Source organism: Homalodisca vitripennis, chromosome 3, assembly GCF_021130785.1.
Source record: "Homalodisca vitripennis isolate AUS2020 chromosome 3, UT_GWSS_2.1, whole genome shotgun sequence".
Classification (NCBI taxonomy): Eukaryota; Metazoa; Arthropoda; class Insecta; order Hemiptera; family Cicadellidae; genus Homalodisca; species Homalodisca vitripennis.
This window is the reverse complement of record NC_060209.1, coordinates 205,621,295-205,647,335: the sequence shown is the minus strand read 5'-3', so window position 1 is coordinate 205,647,335 and position 26,041 is coordinate 205,621,295. Positions and strand designations below refer to the sequence as shown.

The window sequence follows — 26,041 nt, the reverse complement described above, 5'->3', positions numbered from 1 at the left end:
GCTCATCTACCCCAGAACATAGAACAACCAAGGCAATCTCCTGTACAAATCTTCACAGGGGTGTACTACACCCAGTGTGCCCGATCTACAGCACTCTAACCAACCACCCACAAGACCGATAGTGTCTAGACAATACTTTCCACGCCTCTCTTGACCACCCTTGCCAGCTCATCTACCCCAGAACATAGAACAACCAAGGCAATCTCCTGTACAAATCTTCACAACACCGACAACACCCTGTGTGCCTGACCTACACAGCACTCTAACCAACCACCCACAAGACCGATAGTGTCTAGACAATACTTTCCACGCCTCTCTTGACCACCTTGCCAGCTCATCTACCCCAGAACATAGAACAACCAAGGCAATCTCCTGTACAAATCTTCACAGGGGTGTACTACACCCAGTGTGCCCGATCTACAGCACTCTAACCAACCACCCACAAGACCGATAGTGTCTAGACAACACTAATTGCTATTCCTCTCTTGACAACATTTCCCAGCTCATCTACCCCAGAACATAGAACAACCAAGGCAATCTCCTGTACAAATCTTCACAGGGGTGTACTACACCCAGTGTGCCCAATCTACAGCACTCTAACCAACCACCCACAAGACCGATAGTGTCTAGACAATACTTTCCACGCCTCTCTTGACCACCCTTGCCAGCTCATCTACCCAGAACATAGAACAACCAAGCCAACCTCCTGTACAAATCTTCACAACGCCGACAACACCCTGTGTGCCTGACCTACAGTCCTCTACCCAACCACCCACAAGACAAATAGTGTCTAGACAACACTAATTGCTATTCCTCTCTTGACAACATTTCCCAGCTCATCTACCCAGAACACTGAACAACCAAGGCAATCTCTTGTCCAAATCTTCACAGGGGTGTACTACAGCCAGTGTGCCTGACCTACAGCACTCTAACCAACCAACCACAAGGCTGATAGTGTCTAGACAATACTTGCCACGCCTCTCTTGACCACCCTTGCCAGCTCATCTACCCAGAACATAGAACAACCAAGGCAATCTCCTGTACAAATCTTAACAGGGGCGTACTACACCCAGTGTGCCCGATCTACAGCCCTCTACCCAACCACCCACAAGACAGATAGTGCTGGGACACCCCATAGTACCAAGGTCATTTACTACAGATAAACTTCTTATCAGTGACATATGGAAGAGAAATATTTTTGTATTCATTTAACTCATCAATCATCTCCCTTTAACGAATAAGACCAGGTTTGTCCATAGAATAGAACACGAGGCTAAGCTAGATAACGGTTTCTGTGACTTGTCACAATTTGGTTAGGGAAGATGGTGATCTCTAATTTTCATAACTTGTTTACTGTTGGAAACTCTTTAAAATGATTGGTAACTTTAAAGGGATTTACATTTGAAATGTTTTACTTGTATTTTATTAATAAATTTGGTTCTCTTTTGTTGGCTTCTGGAAACAAATGATGAAGCATTACAGCAGGCCACTAAGTACGGCTAGTCCACTCGGTGATTGTATTACCATGTATGTCATTGTGAACCATATTTACAGAGCTCTACATCACTTGGATTTCAATGCAATTCTCGAACACTATCAACGTTTATCAGCTTTAAGTTCAAAAATTGGTTTTATTAGTTGGTTATTCTTTTTTTGTAAATGTACCAAGTAGTATGTATAATTCAAGCCAACTTTTCACCTAATTTAAAAGTATTTTTATTTTAAATATAAAAATATGATCAGCCTCAAGCAGGTTTTTAATATCAAAAGAATATAAATTAATTTCTATATTTTGATGTTTGGCTCACCAAATGCACTACTATTTCAATAAACTGATAGGACACACTATAGCATCTACACTTGGACACAAAATCTTAACAACGAGTTAGTTCCTTATCTGACCGAGAGATTGCAACACTTTCCAGCCATGTCGGGATAAGGATTGGAAAATAGTGAGGATAAATAAGAGTGGCCTGGTGAGCTAAGGGACAGGATGTGGTTGTAAACTGCAGACCCAACACAGAGAACACCTTTGGCCACCAGCGACACAATAGCCCTGCAAATTGAGAGGAAGCAGTGTATATTTACACAATACAATAACAGCTGTTTCATTGTTTGAAGGCCAGTGTAAACACCAGATTCAGATTCAGATTCAGATAATTCTTTATTCATAGGTATTACAGTCAATACATTGAATAGTGTCATTAACTTAAGTATTCAACATTTCTTAAAATTAGGCTAATTTTACTTTATTGCATTTATAATTCCTTAAAAGAGTATAATACTTTGATTGTTAGGTAATCCTTAAGTATTTTTTTAAACTTATTGAATGATGATTCAGCCTTAATATGTTCTGGAATTTTGTTAAAAAATGTAATTCCTACATACTGAGGTTTCTTGCAAAAAAATGCCGAATGATGAGTGGGAATGGCAAAATCTTTACTTTGTCTGGTGTAATACTTGTGAAAATCACTATTAAATATTTGATCATGATATCTTTGTTTTAAAGATACAATTACTTCGTAAACATAAAGGCCATAAACTGTAAGAATGTTTAATTTTGAAAAGTGTTCTTTAACTGAGGTTTTTGGTTTCAGGTTCTGAATAATTCTAATAGACTATTTTGCATTTTTAGAATAGAATCAAGATTTTTTTGGCTAGTTGCACCATATAAGGAGATTCCAAAACTGATAATTGAATGAATGTAAGAAAAATATACGATTTTCAGTGTATTATGATCACATAGGTGTCTTAATTTGCTCAATGCATAAACACCAGATGATATTTTTGACATAACCTTCTGGACATGTGCGTCCCAGCTGAGGCTATGGTCCAGTTTCAAACCTAGAAAGTTTGTTTCATTTACTTGATTAATTTCAAAATCACCTGTACAGATTTTTGGATCAGATTTATTTTTAATGTTTCTTTTTTGAAAGGAGATGAGATTAGTCTTTTCAAGACTAAGCAATAAGTTATTTTTGGTAAAGTACTGTGAAAGGTCTGTTAATATTTTATGCAATTTAATTTCTATATCATTCCAGGAAGGTTCATTTATATTAATACTTGTGCCATCTGCATATAAGCAAATGCCACTTGAACAACAGAGTTCTGGAAAATCTGTTAAATAGCAAACAAATAGTATTGGTCCTAAAATTGATCCCTGAGGGACACCATGTTTTATGAGTTTTGCACTAGATTTGTAATGATTTACGATATTTTTACCATCAAGATAGGTTAATTCAACAAACTGTTTACGGTTTTCAAGGTAGGATTTAATCCAGTCATAAGATTTGCCTTTAATGCCTAGTTTGTATAATTTTTCTAGTAAATTGGAGTGAGAAATAGAATCAAAAGCTTTGCTAAGATCTATCAAAAGTCCAACAGTTTTTTTATTACAATCCAAAGCATCTATTACTGATTCAATAAAGGAAGTGGCTGCTGTAGTCACTGATCTCCCTTTGCGGAAACCATGTTGACAATTATGAATTAAATTATTTGTTTCCAAATAATCTACAAGTTGATTACACATAGCTCTCTCAAATATTTTGGAAATGGAAGGTAAGAGTGATACTGGCCTGTAATTTTCAACATTCCTTCTGTCTCCTTTTTTGTAAAAAGGTATAACTTTAGACATTTTTAATTTTGATGGAAATTTACCTAAAATAAAAGATGAATTGATAAGATGAGTAATTGGTTTAATTAATGGTTTTTTTGCCTTCTTAATTAGACTCATCGATATTTCATCAAAACCACTGCTTTTTTTGTTTTTTAGATTGTTAATTATTTTTTCTACTTCCTCCTCATCAATCGGCTTACATCGAAAACATTTTTCTGTGCTAATAACATGGCTATTTTCAGTAAAACAGAGCTTGTCAGATGTATCAAAATTTAATTTTGGGAGAATTCTGTTTTCTACAATGTTGCTGAAATAGTTATTAAAATTTTCGCAAACTGTCAAAGGATTGTCAATGGTTTCACCATTTACTTTTATCTTAATATTGTTAATTTTTGGTTCTTTATTACTGACTTCATTGTTAATAATTTCCCAAAATAGTCTTACTTACATTAGTAGAGACTTTAAGCCTTTCATTAAAATGATTCTTTCTATGTTCGTAAACCTTTTTTCTATAAGACTTATTTATCTTCCTTAATTCTGAAGACATACATTTATTTTTTGAATTTCTGATTAACTGGCTAAATTCTATTATTTTTTGTTTTTCTAATTTCAGATCATAAGTTATCCATGGTTTATTTTTCCCTTGTTTTCTACACAACTTCCTAGGAAAATGAAAGTTAAAGTAAAACATTAATAAATCATAGAAAATATCATATTTACAGTCAGGTTCCGACATATACATCCCTATCCACGATTCACATTCTAATGATTGTATGAAGCCATGAGTATTTATTTCAGAAAACAATCTTAAGTATTCTAGTTTTACTATTGGTGGTTTAGAGATATTACTATCTGAACTTATAAATAATAGCTGACCATCATGATCTGAGAGTTGGGTATTCAACCCTGAAACACAAACATATTTCTTTTCAATATTCGTAAACACATTGTCTATCGTACTTTCTGATCTATCTGTGATTCTAGTGGGAAAATCCACCAAATACCTCATCCCATTAGCCGTTAACATATTATCGAGATCCATAGCATTTCTGCTGTTTTCCATCACATCAATATTTATGTCTCCTAAAACAGCAATGTTATAGTTTTTTCTTAATAAAATTTTAAACATTTTATTGAGTTTTTCAATTGATTTTGATTCATTATTTGCTATTGGGTTTCTATAAAAACCTACAATTAATAATTTGGAATTTTTTATTGGAAGAATTCCTTTGTATTCTACCATACAGCATTCGAAAATTGTTTCAGAGAGAACTTGATTGATTTCATGAATGACAATGGGTTTAAATTTGATATGTATTTTTGACAAAATTATGACACCACCACCTCGAGATCTCTCACGGGCAAAACTTGAATTTATTCTATAATTTGATATTTTTAATCTTTCCAAATTTGATTGAACCATTTTATGTTCTGAAAGCACAACTACGTCAGGTTTAATTTCTTCAAGTGTTATTTCGAGAGATTCTATAGACGATTGAAGTCCTCTTATATTTTGATGGAATACAACAAAAGTGCTAGTATCTATATGGGGTTTAAATTTTTCTCTAAAAAAACAGGTTTATTTTTTGTGTTATTTATGATAGAGTCTCTTACATTACTAAAAGAGTGTTTTGACCTTTCAGTAACACTTTCTTCACTGTACTGCACTTGTGGTTGCTGGCTGGGGTGTGTAGTAGGGCTGTCAGGGACAGACAGATATCAGACTATTCCCCTCGCTGACTGGTGCTGCCCTTAAGCTGGTCTCATCAACTTCTTCAGGGTTAGATAGTGGAAAATCTTGATTAGAAGACGGACTCAAAGCATCACTCGAACAAGTTTGAATATAGTAACTTGCAATAGATGAGCGTAACTCATTGAAAAATTCTGGAAAGCTCTTCTTATTCCATAGTGAGTTTTATTGTTTTTCATTATATACAACCGTATTACATTAGCTCCAGTCATCTGTTGAAATCGCACCAAGTTCTTTGAAAAAATATCAATTGAAATCTTATCTCTTGTACACCCCATGGGGGAACATATTAGTTGTTCAAGTGGTTTATTTAAAAAATCTTGAATTAGACTGTTGAAAGCTAGATTGTAATCCTGCATTGATGGCTTCTTATAATACTTGTCTTTGGTCACCAACCAATACACAGTAGGTCCATTGTGACAGTCTGGCAGGTTAAATGTTTGTTGAGAAAATCTGATGGTTCAGGTCTTCCAAAGTGGTTTTTGAAGATAACGGCTACTCCTGCACTCATGTTTCTTTCCTGATTTATATCTGCAGAAATGCAGTGAGCTAGTGCAGTTTTTTTTGTCCGTAACCGATTTTATTATGTATTTGCCCATATGTGCTTCAGTGATTTTTATTTTTCCAATGAGGTTTCCTGGACTCAAATTTAGATTATATTCCTTACTCAAGGTATTAATAATAAGGTTGGCCAGATGATTTTTTCCCTTATTGTTTAAGTGTAACCCCTACTCTGTAAAATGGTACCTTTTAAGTTGGTCCAAATTCAACAGTTTGGTGTTATCAATTCTGGCAACCAACTCTCCAATGTAGTTGTTTAATAGAGTTAATTTCTTGTTGTCCTCATGGTCACTAGGTTTATCAAACCGTTTTGGAATGGTTGTAATAAACACAGTTCTAGACTTACTTATGGCGGTTAATTTCTGTTCAAGATCTTTGTAAATATTGTGCAGGTTATCATCTACACTGTCGTTTGTACCTCCCATTATGATGACAGTTTTTGTTTGATCAATTGTACATGACTCCAGTACTTGCAATAATCCAGCATTTGCCCTAACATAACCAAAAGCACCCACTTTGTTGCCACTAAAATTTTCAATTTTGGCTTGGACATTCCTTCCTTGGCTGTCAGAGCAAAAAGTTACATGAAGCTTTGAATTCTTATTTCCAATTTGCTTTCTCTGTTCTGTATGCGCATTTCCTTGACGGTGTTGTTTTCAAATTTGTTTAGCAAGTAATCTACTATGCTGCTGTGTCGATGTGTCATCAGACAAACTGTCATTTTTAGCATTTTCACAGTTGTTAATGGCGTCAGTGTCTATACAACTGTACTGATTTGTGAGGTTTACACGGTTTTTGCTGCTGTCAGTGGTCACATTATTTGTGGAGAAAGTTTGCCTTCGTTTTCCATAATTTACTTGAGTCCAGTTATTGTTATTTATGTTGCTTGTTACTTGGGTTCCCTTATTTTCTTTGTGTGTGTGTTTTTCGTGATTTGTAGGGTTGAATGTAGGTTTTAACATCATTGTTTTAATTGTGCTGGCTTTTATTTTAACTTGTGTGTTATTACTGTACAACATAGCTAGTTGAAACCGTTTATTGGCTATTTCCCACTCAGTTACATAGGGGAAACATTTTTCCCACTCTTTACAGTGTATTTTTTCTGAGATAAGCTGCAAGACAATTTCAGTGAACATCACCATATACACACCACAGTCCTGGCCATTTGATTGTTTTGGGACAGGGATTGCTGAAATATTAACATCGTTTTTGATTCCCATGTGTGTATTTAGTTTACAAGCAATAAGGAGAGCATGCTCAAAGTTGGCAGATCCTGTTGAGTCAAAATGTACATATTTGTGTTGATCTTTAATGTACAGTAACAGACTCCAGTGGGAGCCAGACTCTCCAGGAATGTCAATGGCCGGCGAGTTATTCACTGGAATAATAATAGAAGTTTTCTGTGTTAAGTTGAGGTCTTCAATGAGATAGTCAATGTCTTCTAAACATTTCACTCCTTGTGATATTACAGGGTCCATCAAAAAAATGTCTGTGCTACCAACTACTTGTGTTGTTAGCAAGTCATAATATACCTTAATAGGATCATCTGTAAGCCAATCATTATTCAGTATTGACTGACTCATAAGGCATTTGTTTAAAGTACTTGTAGCAGGTGTACTTATTTGCTGTGTTGGGGTAATTGCTCTGTTTAAAGTATTATACTCTTTATTAAACTCTTGGGATTTGTTCTGGGAGAGGTCAATTGAAAATGAAACCTCATTAGTTGGAGATGACTGAGAAATAAGGTGTAAAAAACTAATTGAAGCTGAAGGTGTTTCTTCCTTGTTAGAGCAATTAGTTGGAAATGAGTTTCCTACAGAACTATTTGGTAAAGAATTGTTTATAGATTTGTTTTTATTAAAGCTGAATTCAATTTCTTTTATTGCACTCATAAATTTTTTGTTTGTTGTCTTTAGAAATCTGTTTTTATTCTCTAGGTATGAGGATATGTTAATTTCTTTTACTAGTGCAGCTTCTTTTGTGCCATAAAAAACAACATTGTATTTTGGTAATGTTGAATTAAGTGCTAAACTCTCAATTACAGCAGGCCATGGTGTGTGCCCCTTTACTTTGGCAAAAACTTTATCACCTATGTGATATTTTGGTTCAATTTTATTGTTGCTGCCCATTGTTGTCAATGTTTCAGGTTTTCTTATTTTAACCCATTGGCATGCTGCTTTTTAAATTACACTTAGCACTGAGGAAATCTTATTTTTTTGGCCCCTCGGGTCTGGGAGTTAGCCTACTTTCCATAATCTAATTTATTTGAAATTTTGCAGGTGTGTACCTGCGGCCAATATTGAAATTATGATATAAGTTAAACCCCCCATAACCCCCCTTTATGGGGGGCCCAATGACCCCCCCCTTTATAAAAGTTGTCAGATTTTTACCAATTTTTTTCTAAAATGTGTGTTTTGATGTCTACTTTAGGAAAAAAATAACCGAAAATTTTTTTAACTCCCAATTCCTTTGGGGGGGGGGGGTAAAAAACCCTGAGAAGTCATAAAAAAGAAGTGTGGGGGTTAGCCACTTCCTAAAATCCATTTTTTTTAGAAATTTTGCAGGAGTGTACCTGTAGCCAATATTAAAATTATGATATAAGTTAAACCCCCATAACCCCCCTTTAGGAGGGCCCAATGGACCCCCCCCCTTTATAAAAGTTGTCAGATTTTTACCAATTTTTTTCTAAAAATGTGGGTTTTAATGTTTAATTTAGGAAAAAACAACCGACAATTTTTTAACTACCAATTCCTTTTGGGGGGTGGGGGTTTAAAAACCCCTGAGAAGTCATAAAAAGGAGTGTGGGGGTTAGCCACTTCCTATAATCCTTTTTTTTTAATTTTGCAGATGTGTACCTATGGCTAATAGTAAAATTGTGATCTAAGTTTCACCCCCCTACTCACCCATTTAGGGGGGCCCTTGAACCCTTTTTATAAAAAGTTGTTTGATTTTTACAAATATTTTGTAAAATTTTTTACTTTCAGTAAAAAAATAATAGAAAACTTTCTAACCTCCCCAACTGACTTCATTCATCAGTAAATGGCAAAAAGTATTTTCAAAATTAGACAAATTTCATAAAAGGGGTCATGGTATTGCCCTAAAGTAGGAGAGTAGTGGATGATACTTAGATCATAATTTTACTATTGGCTACAGGTTGAAAAAAATTACAAAAAGTTGGATTATAGGATGTAGGCTAACCCCCAAAGCCTGGTGGTTACCCTATTTTTCTTTAAATTGGTTGTTTTGAACAATAAAATTTATATAATTTGGAACTACAAAGAGCTATTATTATAAAACTTTACCAAGCATGTTTTATATAGATATATAAACATGTACACTATTCTATTGTACAAGTACATTACCTACGCTCCGCCATGATAATAAAAATGTGTCCCATGGGTTAGGTTCCAAAAGTCTTTCTAAAACATCACTAATATGAAAGTAAAAAGCTAAAATAGTTTACAGTATTTACAAGATATAGTACATAGGTCTACACTGACACTAGGAAGTTCTAGTAGTTTACTGAAGTATGATATACTTCAAAGCACCCGTCCAAGTGCAGTGGAACGAGGCACTGCTTACACTGAATGTGGACTTCTTTCCTCAAAACATGTTTCAAACAAAACAGAGCATCTCTTGCTAGGGAACTCTTTATTTGCAGTTGCTGGGATCGTCATTGGAAAGTGTTTTCCGTGTAACCTTGTTGGATTGTGAGCAGATCTCCTGCCAGTGGAAGGCTTTGGTCTCAATTCAACTCTCTCATTCAATTGTTCTGCCAAGTTAGTTTTGAATTCAGAAAAATGTTGTTTTTTCTTATTACTTACAGCTGAAAAACACGACATGTGCATTGAATAAAACACATTTCAAAGAGATAAAAAAATATTTTCTTATATCCTTTCACATATCGCCTCATAATTGGATTGTAGGAAAGTACTTGGTCATGTCTGTCAACCGCAAGCATGCCATTATTATAATCCATAATGGCCTGAGGCTTCATGATTGCTCTACGGGGTTGTTCTGGTGTTTCACGAGTATATTTTCCAGTTTCCTGAAAGTTTATGTCCTCGTGTCTTGAACTGATAACTAAGACTCCTTTTTGTCCATCCACTTCAAAAACTAACAGGCCTTCTCTACTTCGGCGTATTGCCTCACCTCTCTCTAATTTTTTTGTTTTTATTTCTGCTGGCATGTTTTTTCTGTTTGTGCGTACTGTTCCTACAGCATAGGTGTTTTCACCCAAAAGACGACTAAAAAGAGAGGGTGAGGAATACCAATTATCTAAGTGACATATGTACCCTTCCCTAGGTAGGGCTGCAATAATTGCACAACAATCTCCTCGCTAGCCAAACTCCCTGTTGGTAAGATCTTCTTCCCAGTATAGATCTCAAAAGCCGAGCAGTAACCAGTTGCAGCTTCACAAAGTTTGTAAAAATTTTATTCCAAACCTAGCCCTCTTACTCTTATTGAATTGAATGTAGTGGAGCCTACCCCTGATTTTCATCAGGCTCTCATCAACTGAAACATTCCTGTTAGGAGTGTAGTTCTTCCTAAACTTTTCATTCCAGTAAGTCAAAATTGGCCTGATTTTTTTTAGTTTGTCAGAATCATCAGTGTGATTATTATCAACAAAAATGTAAAAATCGCATTATTGCTTGAAACCTTTTCAGGGTCATTACATTGCCAAAAATCTTGGTTTCAATTACTTTTCTGGTCGACCAATAGGCCTGGAGATTCGGTTTTTTTTTTTACTATACTCATAATAATTCAAAGAGTGAAAAACGTTTTGATTTCATTTGGGGTACAATCAGTCCACTTATTGTCTGATTTTAGCTGTTTTTCTAGAAATATCAGCAAATTGGTGTTGAGGCATATTCTGTTTGTTTCCATGGCTATCATATCAAACAAATCGTCACCAGCAAAAATGTGAAAAGCAGTCAATCTTCAGATTCTAGTTCTTCAGGGTTTTCAATGTTTACGCCCACATTTGGGCCAAAAAATAGAATATTGAATGGTTCATTGGACTCATCTTCCCATATGTATGGTTCAGCTAAATCTAAATAGTCATTAGGTGCTTCTAGCCCCAATGACCCGACTGCAACATTCTCAATAATATCGTCTAAATTATTGTTTATGCCCAAATCTACTCTGGTCGAACTCCTCGTTTTCAAAGTTAAATTCGTCTGCAGAAAGCTCCACTTGATTCTTCCAGAACAATGTCATCCAGGTCCAGGTCTATATCACTAGGAACAAAATCACTATCACTGTCACTAAGTAAAACTCCATCTTCGTTTATAATTTCGACGATCGATTTCACTGCTGCGTAATCCTGCCATTTTGCGCCGCCCGACTACGACTAACCTCCGTTGTCAAAACAATAACAAACATCAGCTGGCTATAAATAAAAGCAACATGTTTTACGAAGTTTAGCCAACTCAAAACATTGAATATTTATTCATGAAGGCTATGAACAATATTCACGGACTGTTTGGTGCTGCTACCTAGCAGACTATAGGCCAACTACGTAGTCAAAGATAATGGTGGAAGCGTTCCGTCACAGCGTGATTGTGGCCACATTTCTACGCGCGGATCGCTTCCATCACTGCATGCCAATGGGTTAATTTATAAACATTAGCTTTATGCTTATAAATATCAATAATACATTTATAAATCAATCTGTAACAGTTTTAAAGTTCTTACTGTAGTTCAGTTAAAAAGTAAACAAAAGGACACTGTGTCTGCCTATATGAAAGCATCAACCTACTGACCCCAACAGCAAACAAGCAACAAGGATTGTTGACTGATCAGCTGATAAGACAACCAACCGGTAAAGTGCACAGACCATCAGCTCAACATCAGAGCTACTCCTGCCACACAGGTCTACTCTTGATAACAGGAAATAACTACTCAATTCAATACCAATTTCCTCTTGAATTTTTACTACTCAACTGCTTTCTATTAAAAAAATTGAAATTCTTCTTAAACTTAAGTTAAATTTGAAGGACTGTTCAAATCTTTATATACAAAGAACAAATTTCTTCTTGCTGAGAATATGATTAAAGTGTATTAATTGCTTTGAAATTTGTGTTAAAAACATGTGCTTCTTGAATTCTATATGTAAGTAATATTTGTATAATTAATTTTATTTAGGTTTTAAATAGTATTTCAAAATTTAATTGATACTTATTTAAGATATACTCATCTGAGCACTTTAAAACACTTTATGTTTATTAAACACTGTAAATAACTGTAAAAAAGATTAATATTAAAGAGCACTGAAACTTTACTGTATTCATCTTTACTACTTGAATATATGTATATTCTACCAGGACACTGAGAATGGATCAGTACTTGGTTTCTTATTTCCAAGAAAATAGAAAGTCAAACGTTTGACTTTCAATCAAAACTCTTGATAATTATGATCACCTGTAGATGTCAATGGTCTCAGGATGAGTGTTGCCAACCAGATGCCTCGTAGCTACTGCGATGTGGGGGCCTGTGGTCGTAGTGGCAGCAATGCTGACAGGGTTGAACTGATGCATCGATAATACCTGGAAGAATCTCTTGCCAGACAACTTCCACACGATCAGAGAGTTGCTGGGGGCACCTTGAACACCCAGTAGGTACACAGAGTTGTTTGTTGTCAGCAGGGTGGCCTGTAACACAGCAGCGACTGTATCAACAATGCAATGTGTGTTAACAGGTGTCACATCACGGACAGCAACACACGATCAGAGAGTTGCTGGGGGCACCTTGAACACCCAGTAGGTACACAGTTGTTTGTTGTCAGCAGGGTGGCCTGTAACACAGCAGCGACTGTATCAACAATGCAATGTGTGTTAACAGGTGTCACATCACGGACAGCAACACACGATCAGAGAGTTGCTGGGGGCACCTTGAACACCCAGTAGGTACACAGAGTTGTTTGTTGTCAGCAGGGTGGCCTGTAACACAGCAGCGACTGTATCAACAATGCAATGTGTGTTAACAGGTGTCACATCACGGACAGCAACACACGATCAGAGAGTTGCTGGGGGCACCTTGAACACCCAGTAGGTACACAGAGTTGTTTGTTGTCAGCAGGGTGGCCTGTAACACAGCAGCGACTGTATCAACAATGCAATGTGTATTAACAGGTGTCACATCACGGACAGCAACACACGATCAGAGAGTTGCTGGGGGCACCTTGAACACCCAGTAGGTACACAGAGTTGTTTGTTGTCAGCAGGGTGGCCTGTAACACAGCAGCGACTGTATCAACAATGCAATGTGTGTTAACAGGTGTCACATCACGAACAGCAACACACGATCAGAGAGTTGCTGGGGGCACCTTGAACACCCAGTAGGTACACAGAGTTGTTTGTTGTCAGCAGGGTGGCCTGTAACACAGCAGCGACTGTATCAACAATGCAATGTGTGTTAACAGGTGTCACATCACGGACAGCAACACACGATCAGAGAGTTGCTGGGGGCACCTTGAACACCCAGTAGGTACACAGAGTTGTTTGTTGTCAGCAGGGTGGCCTGTAACACAGCAGCGACTGTATCAACAATGCAATGTGTGTTAACAGGTGTCACATCACGGACAGCAACACACGATCAGAGAGTTGCTGGGGCACCTTGAACACCCAGTAGGTACACAGAGTTGTTTGTTGTCAGCAGGGTGGCCTGTAACACAGCAGCGACTGTATCAACAATGCAATGTGTGTTAACAGGTGTCACATCACGGACAGCAACACACGATCAGAGAGTTGCTGGGGGCACCTTGAACACCCAGTAGGTACACAGAGTTGTTTGTTGTCAGCAGGGTGGCCTGTAACACAGCAGCGACTGTATCAACAATGCAATGTGTGTTAACAGGTGTCACATCACGAACAGCAACACACGATCAGAGAGTTGCTGGGGGCACCTTGAACACCCAGTAGGTACACAGAGTTGTTTGTTGTCAGCAGGGTGGCCTGTAACACAGCAGCGACTGTATCAACAATGCAATGTGTGTTAACAGGTGTCACATCACGGACAGCAACACACGATCAGAGAGTTGCTGGGGGCACCTTGAACACCCAGTAGGTACACAGAGTTGTTTGTTGTCAGCAGGGTGGCCTGTAACACAGCAGCGACTGTATCAACAATGCAATGTGTGTTAACAGGTGTCACATCACGGACAGCAACACACGATCAGAGAGTTGCTGGGGGCACCTTGAACACCCAGTAGGTACACAGAGTTGTTTGTTGTCAGCAGGGTGGCCTGTAACACAGCAGCGACTGTATCAACAATGCAATGCAATGTGTGTTAACAGGTGTCACATCACGGACAGCAACACACGATCAGAGAGTTGCTGGGGGCACCTTGAACACCCAGTAGGTACACAGAGTTGTTTGTTGTCAGCAGGGTGGCCTGTAACACAGCAGCGACTGTATCAACAATGCAATGTGTGTTAACAGGTGTCACATCACGGACAGCAACACACGATCAGAGAGTTGCTGGGGGCACCTTGAACACCCAGTAGGTACACAGAGTTGTTTGTTGTCAGCAGGGTGGCCTGTAACACAGCAGCGACTGTATCAACAATGCAATGTGTGTTAACAGGTGTCACATCACGGACAGCAACACACGATCAGAGAGTTGCTGGGGGCACCTTGAACACCCAGTAGGTACACAGAGTTGTTTGTTGTCAGCAGGGTGGCCTGTAACACAGCAGCGACTGTATCAACAATGCAATGTGTGTTAACAGGTGTCACATCACGGACAGCAACACACGATCAGAGAGTTGCTGGGGGCACCTTGAACACCCAGTAGGTACACAGAGTTGTTTGTTGTCAGCAGGGTGGCCTGTAACACAGCAGCGACTGTATCAACAATGCAATGTGTGTTAACAGGTGTCACATCACGGACAGCAACACACGATCAGAGAGTTGCTGGGGGCACCTTGAACACCCAGTAGGTACACAGAGTTGTTTGTTGTCAGCAGGGTGGCCTGTAACACAGCAGCGACTGTATCAACAATGCAATGTGTGTTAACAGGTGTCACATCACGGACAGCAACACACGATCAGAGAGTTGCTGGGGGCACCTTGAACACCCAGTAGGTACACAGAGTTGTTTGTTGTCAGCAGGGTGGCCTGTAACACAGCAGCGACTGTATCAACAATGCAATGTGTGTTAACAGGTGTCACATCACGGACAGCAACACACGATCAGAGAGTTGCTGGGGGCACCTTGAACACCCAGTAGGTACACAGAGTTGTTTGTTGTCAGCAGGGTGGCCTGTAACACAGCAGCGACTGTATCAACAATGCAATGTGTGTTAACAGGTGTCACATCACGGACAGCAACACACGATCAGAGAGTTTCTGGGGGCACCTTGAACACCCAGTAGGTACACAGAGTTGTTTGTTGTCAGCAGGGTGGCCTGTAACACAGCAGCGACTGTATCAACAATGCAATGTGTGTTAACAGGTGTCACATCACGGACAGCAACACACGATCAGAGAGTTGCTGGGGGCACCTTGAACACCCAGTAGGTACACAGAGTTGTTTGTTGTCAGCAGGGTGGCCTGTAACACAGCAGCGACTGTATCAACAATGCAATGTGTGTTAACAGGTGTCACATCACGGACAGCAACACACGATCAGAGAGTTGCTGGGGGCACCTTGAACACCCAGTAGGTACACAGAGTTGTTTGTTGTCAGCAGGGTGGCCTGTAACACAGCAGCGACTGTATCAACAATGCAATGTGTGTTAACAGGTGTCACATCACGGACAGCAACACACGATCAGAGAGTTGCTGGGGGCACCTTGAACACCCAGTAGGTACACAGAGTTGTTTGTTGTCAGCAGGGTGGCCTGTAACACAGCAGCGACTGTATCAACAATGCAATGTGTGTTAACAGGTGTCACATCACGGACAGCAACACACGATCAGAGAGTTGCTGGGGGCACCTTGAACACCCAGTAGGTACACAGAGTTGTTTGTTGTCAGCAGGGTGGCCTGTAACACAGCAGCGACTGTATCAACAATGCAATGTGTGTTAACAGGTGTCACATCACGGACAGCAACACACGATCAGAGAGTTGCTGGGGGCACCTTGAACACCCAGTAGGTACACAGAGTTGTTTGTTGTCAGCAGGGTGGCCTGTAACACAGCAGCGACTGTATCAACAATGCAATGTGTGTTAACAGGTGTCACATCACGGACAGCAACACACGATCAGAGAGTTGCTGGGGGCACCTTGAACACCCAGTAGGTACACAGAGTTGTTTGTTGTCAGCAGGGTGGCCTGTAACACAGCAGCGACTGTATCAACAATGCAATGTGTGTTAACAGGTGTCACATCACGGACAGCAACACACGATCAGAGAGTTGCTGGGGGCACCTTGAACACCCAGTAGGTACACAGAGTTGTTTGTTGTCAGCAGGGTGGCCTGTAACACAGCAGCGACTGTATCAACAATGCAATGTGTATTAACAGCTGTGTGAATCTGTCAGATTATGAATAAATGAATGTTATTTCCCATAAATAATTACATAAATACATGCATGAAAAAGGCGAGAAATATACTGGCCACTTTAACCAGTAGTGTGGCCAGTTGTAAAAATAAAGAATATAGTTTTAACATGTGAATCAGAGTCTAGCATTATAATAACTGTACTTAGTATTTCGCCAACCGTAACATCTGAGGGTTTCAAAAAAAAAAAAAAAAAAAAAGAATATATATATATATATATTAGTGAAAATAAATAGTATAAATGATTTTTTAAATAATAGAAAGAGAAAAAGTAACTAAAATGACAAAATTATGCATAAATAGGCACACATACATACATATACATCCACATTTATACTAACGCATACATACATACATACATATACTCGCACATACATATTATACTTTATATTGTGAAAATGAACACTATATTTAAACTAATACATTGTTAAAATATTCTACATCCTGCTGAGAAGAAAGGCAAGTGATTGTTTGCTTACAAAAATGATTGAGGTTTTTCGTACTCTTGAATTGTAATGGTAGTTTATTAAAATATTTGGGTCCCAAATATTGAAAGGAATATCGGAAAATAGCTTTATTAACTTTAGGCAGTTTGAAGCAATTATTTACACAACTTCTTGTACTATGTGGGTGTTTAGGCATAATATTTTCTCTATTTCCGCTTCTAATAAAAAACAATCTCAAGACTTTAAAAATGGATAGGTACTGAATGGGTAGAATTTTTAAATGTTGGTATAATGGAAAGGAATGTGTTATTTTAGATTTTTTTTAAGATTATACGTAAGAAGTAATTTTGAGTCATTCTTAACTTGCCAATTAAGGTTTTGTATGTTCCACCCCAACATGGCAAGGCGTATTGTAATCTTGAATTAATAAGGGCAAAATATAGTGTTCTTAATAATTGTTCGTTACAAAAATTTCTCAAAAAGTAAAATTTTCTTATCTGTGATCGTAATTTGGAGTGTAAATCTAGAATGTGTGGCTCAAACGTAAGTTTTTCATCAAATAGAATTCCCAAGTATTTAATAGTTTTTACTTGCTCTAATGATTGACATGTACATAGTTGGAAATTGCAGCTTGAGGAATGAAAATATCAACGGGTAGGGTATTTCAAAACCGAAAAAAAATCATAAGTAACAAATTTAGTCTTATTCACATTCACTTGCATTCTATTAGTGAAACATCATTTCCTGAGTAGTAAAAGATCCAAATTTATTAAATCACTTAATACAATAAGGTTTTTTCTGCATAAAAAAGAGCTATATCATCTGCAAAAGCGTTAGACAATTAGACAATTTCTTTATTAACATATTCTTTGAGAACAGTTACACGTCAAATGGTCAATAAATAAAATTATAATAAATTTCAGCAATTCACTGGAGCAAGTCCATAAACTCATTCTCTGAGTAGAACGGCCGTTTCTATTCAATTAGAGAAATTATTAAGACACATAATTGTTAATGTGTCCATGGAAGTTAAGGTTTAATATAATAAATCATTAATAAAAATTAGAAATAGGGTGGCTGATATCACTGATCCTTGAGGTACTCCATTTTGGACAATTAGTTGGTTGCTAAAGGTGGTATTTATTTTTACTTGTTGTTTCCTTCCTATGATAAAGCTTTTAAACAAGTTTAGAGCCACTCCTCTGATCCCAGCTGACTCTAATTTGCTGAGAAGAATCTCATGATTTACCATGTCAAAGGCTTTTTTAAAATCTATTATTATACAAGGTGTTCATGAACGTGTGTAAATATTTTAGGATATGATTCAATTTGTATATTTTACTTTATTTGGTGTCTCTCTGAGTTTTCTGAGTTTAACACACCATGCCCCTGAAACAGTTTACATTACCATGTTGTAATTTTGTATGTCTTATTAGGATGTTAATTCAGCTGAAAGATAAATCTATCGTTAATAGTTTCAAATTGGTAGCTTTAAAAAATTTCAGTTATAATTTCATGGAAAGCAAACAAAAAGAGAAATTATTAAGACACATAAAATACAATTTGTAAAAGATAAAAATAGTAACGCCTTATTTGTTATGAACGGATGATAAATATCAGGATAAACATATTTTTACTAATATTGTTTAATCCATTTCAGTCAACATAACTCTTAAGTTTGAAGTTTGCTTTTGACAATGGAAAGATTGTGAAGGAAACAGGATTTTTCTGGACTCTTGCCATCGTCCGCAATGCAATCATAGCAGAGCGTTGTGACACGTGTAAATCAGGAGTCACAGTCGACAGTCATAGGTGGTGGCAGACCTATTGTGACCTGTATTCTGTAGTTTAGTTTTAATAGTTAGTCTTGTGTTTAGTTTATTTATTATGTGCATGTTTTACAGTTAGTGAAGTTGACACAACCACATGGTGGTTGTGATTCCTGACTTAGCCGTGTCACAACGCTCTGGTATGATTTGTTTATTTTAACCTAGTTTGTAATTATGTGTTAGGTTAGTTATTTACTTGGAGAAGAGATCAGATTGCAGATCTCGAATCATAGTGTTTATGATTTTTTGTATCACTGAACAATGGCAAGTGTCCGGAAAAACCTGTTCCCTTCATATTTACTAAACAAAGTGAAATAAATCATAGTGTGTTATAGGAATGATTTTGTTTATTTTCACCTACTGAACCATATTCAAAAATATTTGCTAACATTTTTTAAACATGCTGTACATGATAATATATTCAGTGATACTATATTGCTACATAGTTTTGATATTTATATTCTCTAACTTTCCAAACGGGATTGTATAAGCTCATTAACCCAGTTTCAGTTTTTTTTGTAAAACAGAAATAACACATCATGACTAGCCATAGCAGCACTGGACATAACTTCAATAAACCAACAATTGGAAACATAGTACAAGAAAGCTGCTCAAGAAGCAAACTACTTGTCCATCTGCAGCAGAGTAGAGTGATAGTTTCAGCTGACATGTTTTTAGTATTTCGTTTGTGTTTTATGTTTTGTCCGTGTTTAATGTTTAGGTTAGTTGTGAAAGTAGTGTTTAGGTTACATTTATTAATTTAAGATCAACATCAAGGTAAAGATACTGAAAAGAAATACCGACCACTACTTAAGAGAAACAAAGTCAGATATATTCAAAGCTCTCTGCAATTATGATCCTAGTTTACATCCCTTTGAAGCTCCTCGTGAGTATGTTCATGCATTAAATGCTGTTAAATTAGAAATATTATTTGCCAAACCATTTATTGGCAACTTGGATGGTCATAGAGATGGAATATCGTGTTTAAGAAAGCATCCAACTAGATCGGCATTGCTTTCAAGTGGTGACTTCAATGGAGAGGTATGATTATGGGATTTATCACAAAGAACATGTGTTCACGATATTCAAGCACATGATGGCTGTGTAAGAGGAATTACCTTCAATCTCTTCACAATTGGAGATGACAAAACAATTAAAATTTGGAATTTGGAATGTAGACATTATTTAAATGCTTTCCTATTTAAGAAATGCGTATTTATCTTAGCATTTGTAAGTCCTGCTATAATGGAACCTTACGACCTAACTCGTGAGTTGCTATTTTCTACACAGAAGGTTAACGGGTTCATTGAAGATCCATTGGCTGAAACGATGAGACCTAATGTCCAAAAAGCTCAGTTTGTATCACAGTAATAGCTCCACTGAATGAAGTTTATTCACTTTACAAAGTGATTGAAACTCACCTGAGATATGTGATGACAGGGGAACGACGGTAGTTGGGCGTTGTGGGTCTTGTTCATGGTGCAATACACACTGCAGATGTCTGTCACCAACAAGAAGCAAGTCTTACCCACATTGTCTCGGAAGGAGAACAGTTGGCTACTGGGCTGTCCTCCTTTCACAGGAAAGTTCTCCAGCTTGTTATTCTTCAGTCTGAAAAATTCCCCATGACCTCCTGTGAAGTAAAAAGATCAATAGTACTTTTTAAGCAAAACACACACACACACACACACACATTGTTTTAAAACTTGTCTGCATAGAACTTGAATATTGTGTGGGATTGTACAACTATTGAAATTTAGATGATATTATTTAGAATATATTCATCTCAAAATGGCTACAAAAAATGCATTCCTTTATTTGTATCATACTCACCGTTCAATTGAATTTGTGAAACACATTATATGCGGAGCAAAAGTAATACCACCTTCTCTATATGACTTTACAAATGCCTTGGTTTATTTAACCTTAAAAATAAAGTAAGATTTATTGCTTACTTAAGTAAACTTCTCTGTATAAAAGTATTTTGTAAGGTTTTGGAAAATGGTTTAACATAATTTTCATTGTTCTCTAATCACTTTTTAGGTTTATACTCATTATTATAATTCTTCATTAGAAAAAAAAACAATTTCATACACAGTAACTAATAGTGCTTTGTAATTCAGAGGTCTATTGGCACGAACGATAAGAATAGCAGCCATTGCATCACACTGCGACCTTGTACAGTGTGTAAGGTTTCAGTTTATTAACTCTAAAACAGCCACCATCAACAGTTTATTTTTATAATATTATGATTTATAAACAAGCTATACGAATTGGTCCAAATGTATTACTTGAAGACAATTAACATCATATTGTTATGTCTGGTGCTGTATGGTTACATGATGATTAGCATTATTTTATTAAATACAGTTGTCTTTAATTTTTCCATTTATTTTAAATGTGGCTAAATTCGATGAAACTAATAAATTACTTTTCTTCCAAAAAGTTCACAAAATGCTAGCCAGCTTGGACCATCTTCATTTTGTGCATGCAGTAGTTATGAGATAATAAAAAATATTAAGTCAACATCCAAAACACAACAACGTTAGCGGACAAAAGCAAACTTTACTCTAATTTCACACAGTAAATGTAACTAAGAAGCGAGTGTACCAGAACGAGGGAGGACTCTGGTTACGTAGCCGGCCATCTCGCCACTGGACATCACAACCGACTGGAAGTCAGACGGGACCGTGTTCAGGATATGTCTTGTACTTCCTGTGTACAAGAAAGGGAGTTAAATGGAGTAATTATTTATTTATTTCCTCTCATATTTTACAGTTAAAACAACATAATGACACTTTAGGAGATATCACTGACCACTGTTCCAGTACTATTGCCGATGGCTCCTGAATATTACTGCTCTCCGTCGTGTATGGCAAAATATTATATGCATTAAATCATTCATAAATTAAAAACAACTATTTGATCCTAAATCTTAATTTTTAAATAAAATGAAAATTCCTATTTTTATTGTAACACCGCATATATGGTTATATAACTGTTATTATTCTTGTATAAAGCTAAGGTATGGTTCAAAAAGTATACCTCAGTAAGTATAAAAAACAAATTTTGTTGTAAAATTAAAAAAGGAGTAAAAAGTTTAAAAATTGGTCTATGTACAACGTATGTATGTTTATATATTATCTAATAATATATTAATGAAATCAAGTATTTGCTTAGCCAGCACTCCTTCCTGCCACCATATGTCCAATAATATCATGTACTAAGTGTTATATCTAAGAAAACCACCAGCATCAAAAAAAGATAGCATCTAGTTCAAAATTTTAAATATTTTATTTTATTAGTTTTGCAGCAATAACTGTTTTACAAATTACTTTAGAATGTTAGATGTAGGTTTAAGGCGAGTTATATTCTCTTTAAGCTCGAAGCTGAAATTAAATAATTAACTTTCAGTCACAGCATTGAACATGTTAGGTTTTTTCCTTGTACTAATAATTTTCAACAAGAAAATTATGGAAATTCAAATAAATTTTCCTGCTGAAAAAATACCTGATTACCTGGCTTATCGAGGAACATTCTGTAACTGGCATTCCAGTGCAGCAAAGACAGAGATGTTCTGTTACTTTGGTTCCTGACAGCCGCTACAAGTGTAGCGTCATCAGTTTGAAAAGGTACTGCATACAATACCATTCCTCGGATATCTCTCATTCTTGTGATGCTCTTCAAGTAGAAAGCACGACCTGGAGAAGAAAGGAATCAGATTTATAGAACATTTTGTAACAGGCTTTTCAGTGCAGCAAAGACAGAGATGTTCTGTTACTTTGGTTCCTGACAGCCGCTACAAGTGTAGCGTCATATGTTTGGAAAGGTACTGCATACAATACCATTCCTTGGATATCTCTCATTCTTGTGATGCTCTTCAAGTAGAAAGCACGACCTGAAGAAGTTCATTCTATCCTAAACTTCGAGTTAGAAATGTTGAGATTACTGAATATTGACTGTATGACTATAAACTTGGTAGGCTTTTCCAATTATAAAACTTATACTGAAAATACAAAATATAAAACTTATTGTTCAGGAAATGAAAAAAAGAAAACTAAAATGCAAGGAATACAACTGTTTTCTATTATGCTACTTATTTGTTGTAATTGTAACAAAAATCATAAAAAAGTAAAATTTAAATTATTCTTTAAGTTCAAAAAGTAATAAATCAATTTCCATATTTGATACACAACAGTTCACCTAATGGTACACACCTGCTAAGCTTTTCTCTGCCAGTTGTTTCATGTCCAGTAACTGAGCCAGGTTACGTTGGTAGCTAGCCCTCGGCAGCGGACAAGCCAGCTGGTCCTCCAGCCAGGTTAGGTTGTGTCCTTGGTATATCTCGGGCAGTGACACACTATTGCAGTGCAGGGGAGAAGTGAACCTCGTGGGACCACTCAGTGTTATGTTGCCTTCATTTATCACCTGTCTCACACACATCTAAATAAATGAGAGATATTGCTGCAAAAGTGTAAACGACTACAAGTTGTGATCGACCTCCAAAAGCCACCTTACATTAATGAAATAACTACTTTCCACTCAGGGATTATTTGGGATTACACAAAGAGGTTTGATTTAGAACTGGGCACTTTCTTTCTACTTGTCTCAATCAATACTGCAGTTGAGGGTCTTATCTCTAATTATAATGTTTATAAAAAATAGTGTAGGTGCCTACAAAAAGAAAGAAATGTTTCCGGGTTCGTGGTTTTAATCCATGATGCTATGCAGTGTAGGGAACCTAAAAGAGAGATAAAAGCATAATATTACTACTGTAGAGATAACTTGCAGTGTAAACCAACAAACTTTCAGAAACCAGTGCTGTGGAGATTCTCTCTTTGATCCAGCTGTAGTGATAACTTGCAGTGTAAACCAACAAACTTTCAGAAACCAGTGCTGTGGAGATTCTCTCTTTGATCCAGCTGTAGAGATAACTTGCAGTGTAAACCAACAAACTTTCAGAAACCAGTGCTGTGGAGATTCTCTCTTTGATCCAGCTGTAGAGATAACTTGCAGTGTAAACCAACAAACTTTCAGAAACCAGTGCTGTGGAGATTCTCTCTTTGATCCAGCTGTAGTGATAACTTGCAGTGTAAACCAACAAACTTTCAGAAACCAGTGCTGTGGAGATTCTCTCTTTGATCCAGCTGTAGTGATAACAAGTTTATTACTGGTATGATTCTTCTTTATTCGAAGTTTGAAGAGTATTAACTTTGTAACATAAATTTTTTGATTAAAACCAGCTGCAAGATAATCGTGAGATTGTAAACATATATGAATCAAATTGTGAGCATCAAAGTCAGCCTATACTGTCAGCCTCTAATCTCACTAGAAACTGTATCAGACTAAGGACTAATGGTAGTTTTCCATTCGTTATCAAAGGTTGTGTAATGGTAAGGCTGTGGCCCATTGTGAGCATCAAAGTCAGCCTATACTGTCAGCCTCTAATCTCACTAGAAACTGTATCAGACTAAAGGACTAATGGTAGTTTTCCATTCGTTATCAAAGGTTGTGTAATGGTAAGGCTGTGGCCCATTGTGAGCATCAAAGTCAGCCTATACTGTCAGCCTCTAATCTCACTAGAAACTGTATCAGACTGAAGGACTAATGGTAGTTTTCCATTCATTATCAAAGGTTGTGTAATGGTAAGGCTGTGGCCCATTGTGAGCATCAAAGTCAGCCTATACTGTCAGCCTCTAATCTCACTAGAAACTGTATCAGACTGAAGGACTAATGGTAGTTTTCCATTCATTATCAAAGGTTGTGTAATGGTAAGGCTGTGGCCCATTGTGAGCATCAAAGTCAGCCTATACTGTCAGCCTCTAATCTCACTAGAAACTGTATCAGACTAAAGGACTAATGGTAGTTTTCCATTCATTATCAAAGGTTGTGTAATGGTAAGGCTGTGGCCCATTGTGAGCATCAAAGTCAGCCTATACTGTCAGCCTCTAATCTCACTAGAAACTGTATCAGACTGAAGGACTAATGGTAGTTTTCCATTCATTATCAAAGGTTGTGTAATGGTAAGGCTGTGGCCCATTGTGAGCATCAAAGTCAGCCTATACTGTCAGCCTCTAATCTCACTAGAAACTGTATCAGACTGAAGGACTAATGGTAGTTTTCCATTCATTATCAAAGGTTGTGTAATGGTAAGGCTGTGGCTCTCTAACCAATATGTCATGGGTTTGATTCCCAGGGAAGTCAATAAATGGGTTACTGGCTTTCGACAGTTTTCCCATAAAAAAGGTTTAGTAAAATGCCATTGGTATATAAATAACCCCCTTACAAAAATCTCATTGTTTACGTGGTGCTGACATAAGTATGTACTTTCACAATAAAAATTATTTTAAGTGTTTTTAGGTTTGTTTTAGCGCATTCCTTTAATAATACTGGCATGTAAACAAAGATTAACAAGAAGATTAAGAATAGTCATGCATTAAACTGTCCACATATTTTAAATAACTGCTAATGAATGCTTTCTAATAAGCTATCTTCCCCTTCTCAGTTTGATTCAAGATTCATTTCAATTTTTTACTCAGAATAAGATGAGGAAACCCCTTAATGGCACCTAGCCCTAAAAGGACCTTTATGCTGCTTCAGAAATGACAGGATAAGGATGGGTAGGAGCTGTCTCCTGTGGAGATCCCATGAGAAAGGATAACGGGTACTATGTCAGTCATGTCGTCTTGGAAGATGTGGAGGTTAAGCTCTGTTCTAGTTTCTGAGTCCCTCCCGCCCCAACAATCACCATATGCAGTTAACTAAGTGATATGTGATATATATATAGTATTTTAATATCAATGAATATGTAGATAAACTATCATGTAACACCCCATTTGTAAATTGTTATTACTAAATTAAACATATGTTAACTATGAGTTCAGAATTAATATAAGTCATTGTCGGTCACATAATTATGCCAGTTTAAAAGAAACCAATTTTCTCAGTATTAATAGTTAATCTGACCTGTCACCAACCAAGTAATTTAAGGTTTTGAGCCCAGAAAATGGAATCAAATATTATTACAATAGAAATCGTCAAAGTTATGGAGCTGAAATTTTTTTGTATATTATTTCATATAATTAATTTAAAGGCCAACTGTGTAAGTGAGTAAAGATTAGAAATTAAAATTATTTATTCAAATTCAATCGCCACGTGAGTACAGTCAAACCTCCATATAACAAATTTTTTTTAAATCCCCTAGAAGTCTCCATAAGAATCAATGCAAATTTCTCCTCTACATAACGAATAAAGCATACTCACAACCTCGATATAACGAATTTTGGGTTGGGAAACAGTCAAAGAAGCATTAGAGCTAGAGATGGATACA

The 26,041-nt window shown here is 36.8% G+C and overlaps 1 protein-coding gene across 1 annotated transcript in view; it reads right to left on the bottom strand.

Moving 5' to 3' along the window:
• Positions 1-26,041, bottom strand: part of LOC124358048 — a 111,882-nt gene that overhangs the window by 8,715 nt on the left and 77,126 nt on the right. Inside the window, exons 20-24 of the mRNA XM_046810329.1 lie at positions 22,929-23,139; positions 22,230-22,412; positions 21,322-21,426; positions 20,133-20,344; positions 12,351-12,580 (exon numbers count right to left, since the gene is read on the bottom strand). Coding sequence (XP_046666285.1) covers positions 12,351-12,580; positions 20,133-20,344; positions 21,322-21,426; positions 22,230-22,412; positions 22,929-23,139 — 941 coding nt within the window. The remainder of the gene's footprint in view (positions 1-12,350; positions 12,581-20,132; positions 20,345-21,321; positions 21,427-22,229; positions 22,413-22,928; positions 23,140-26,041) is intronic.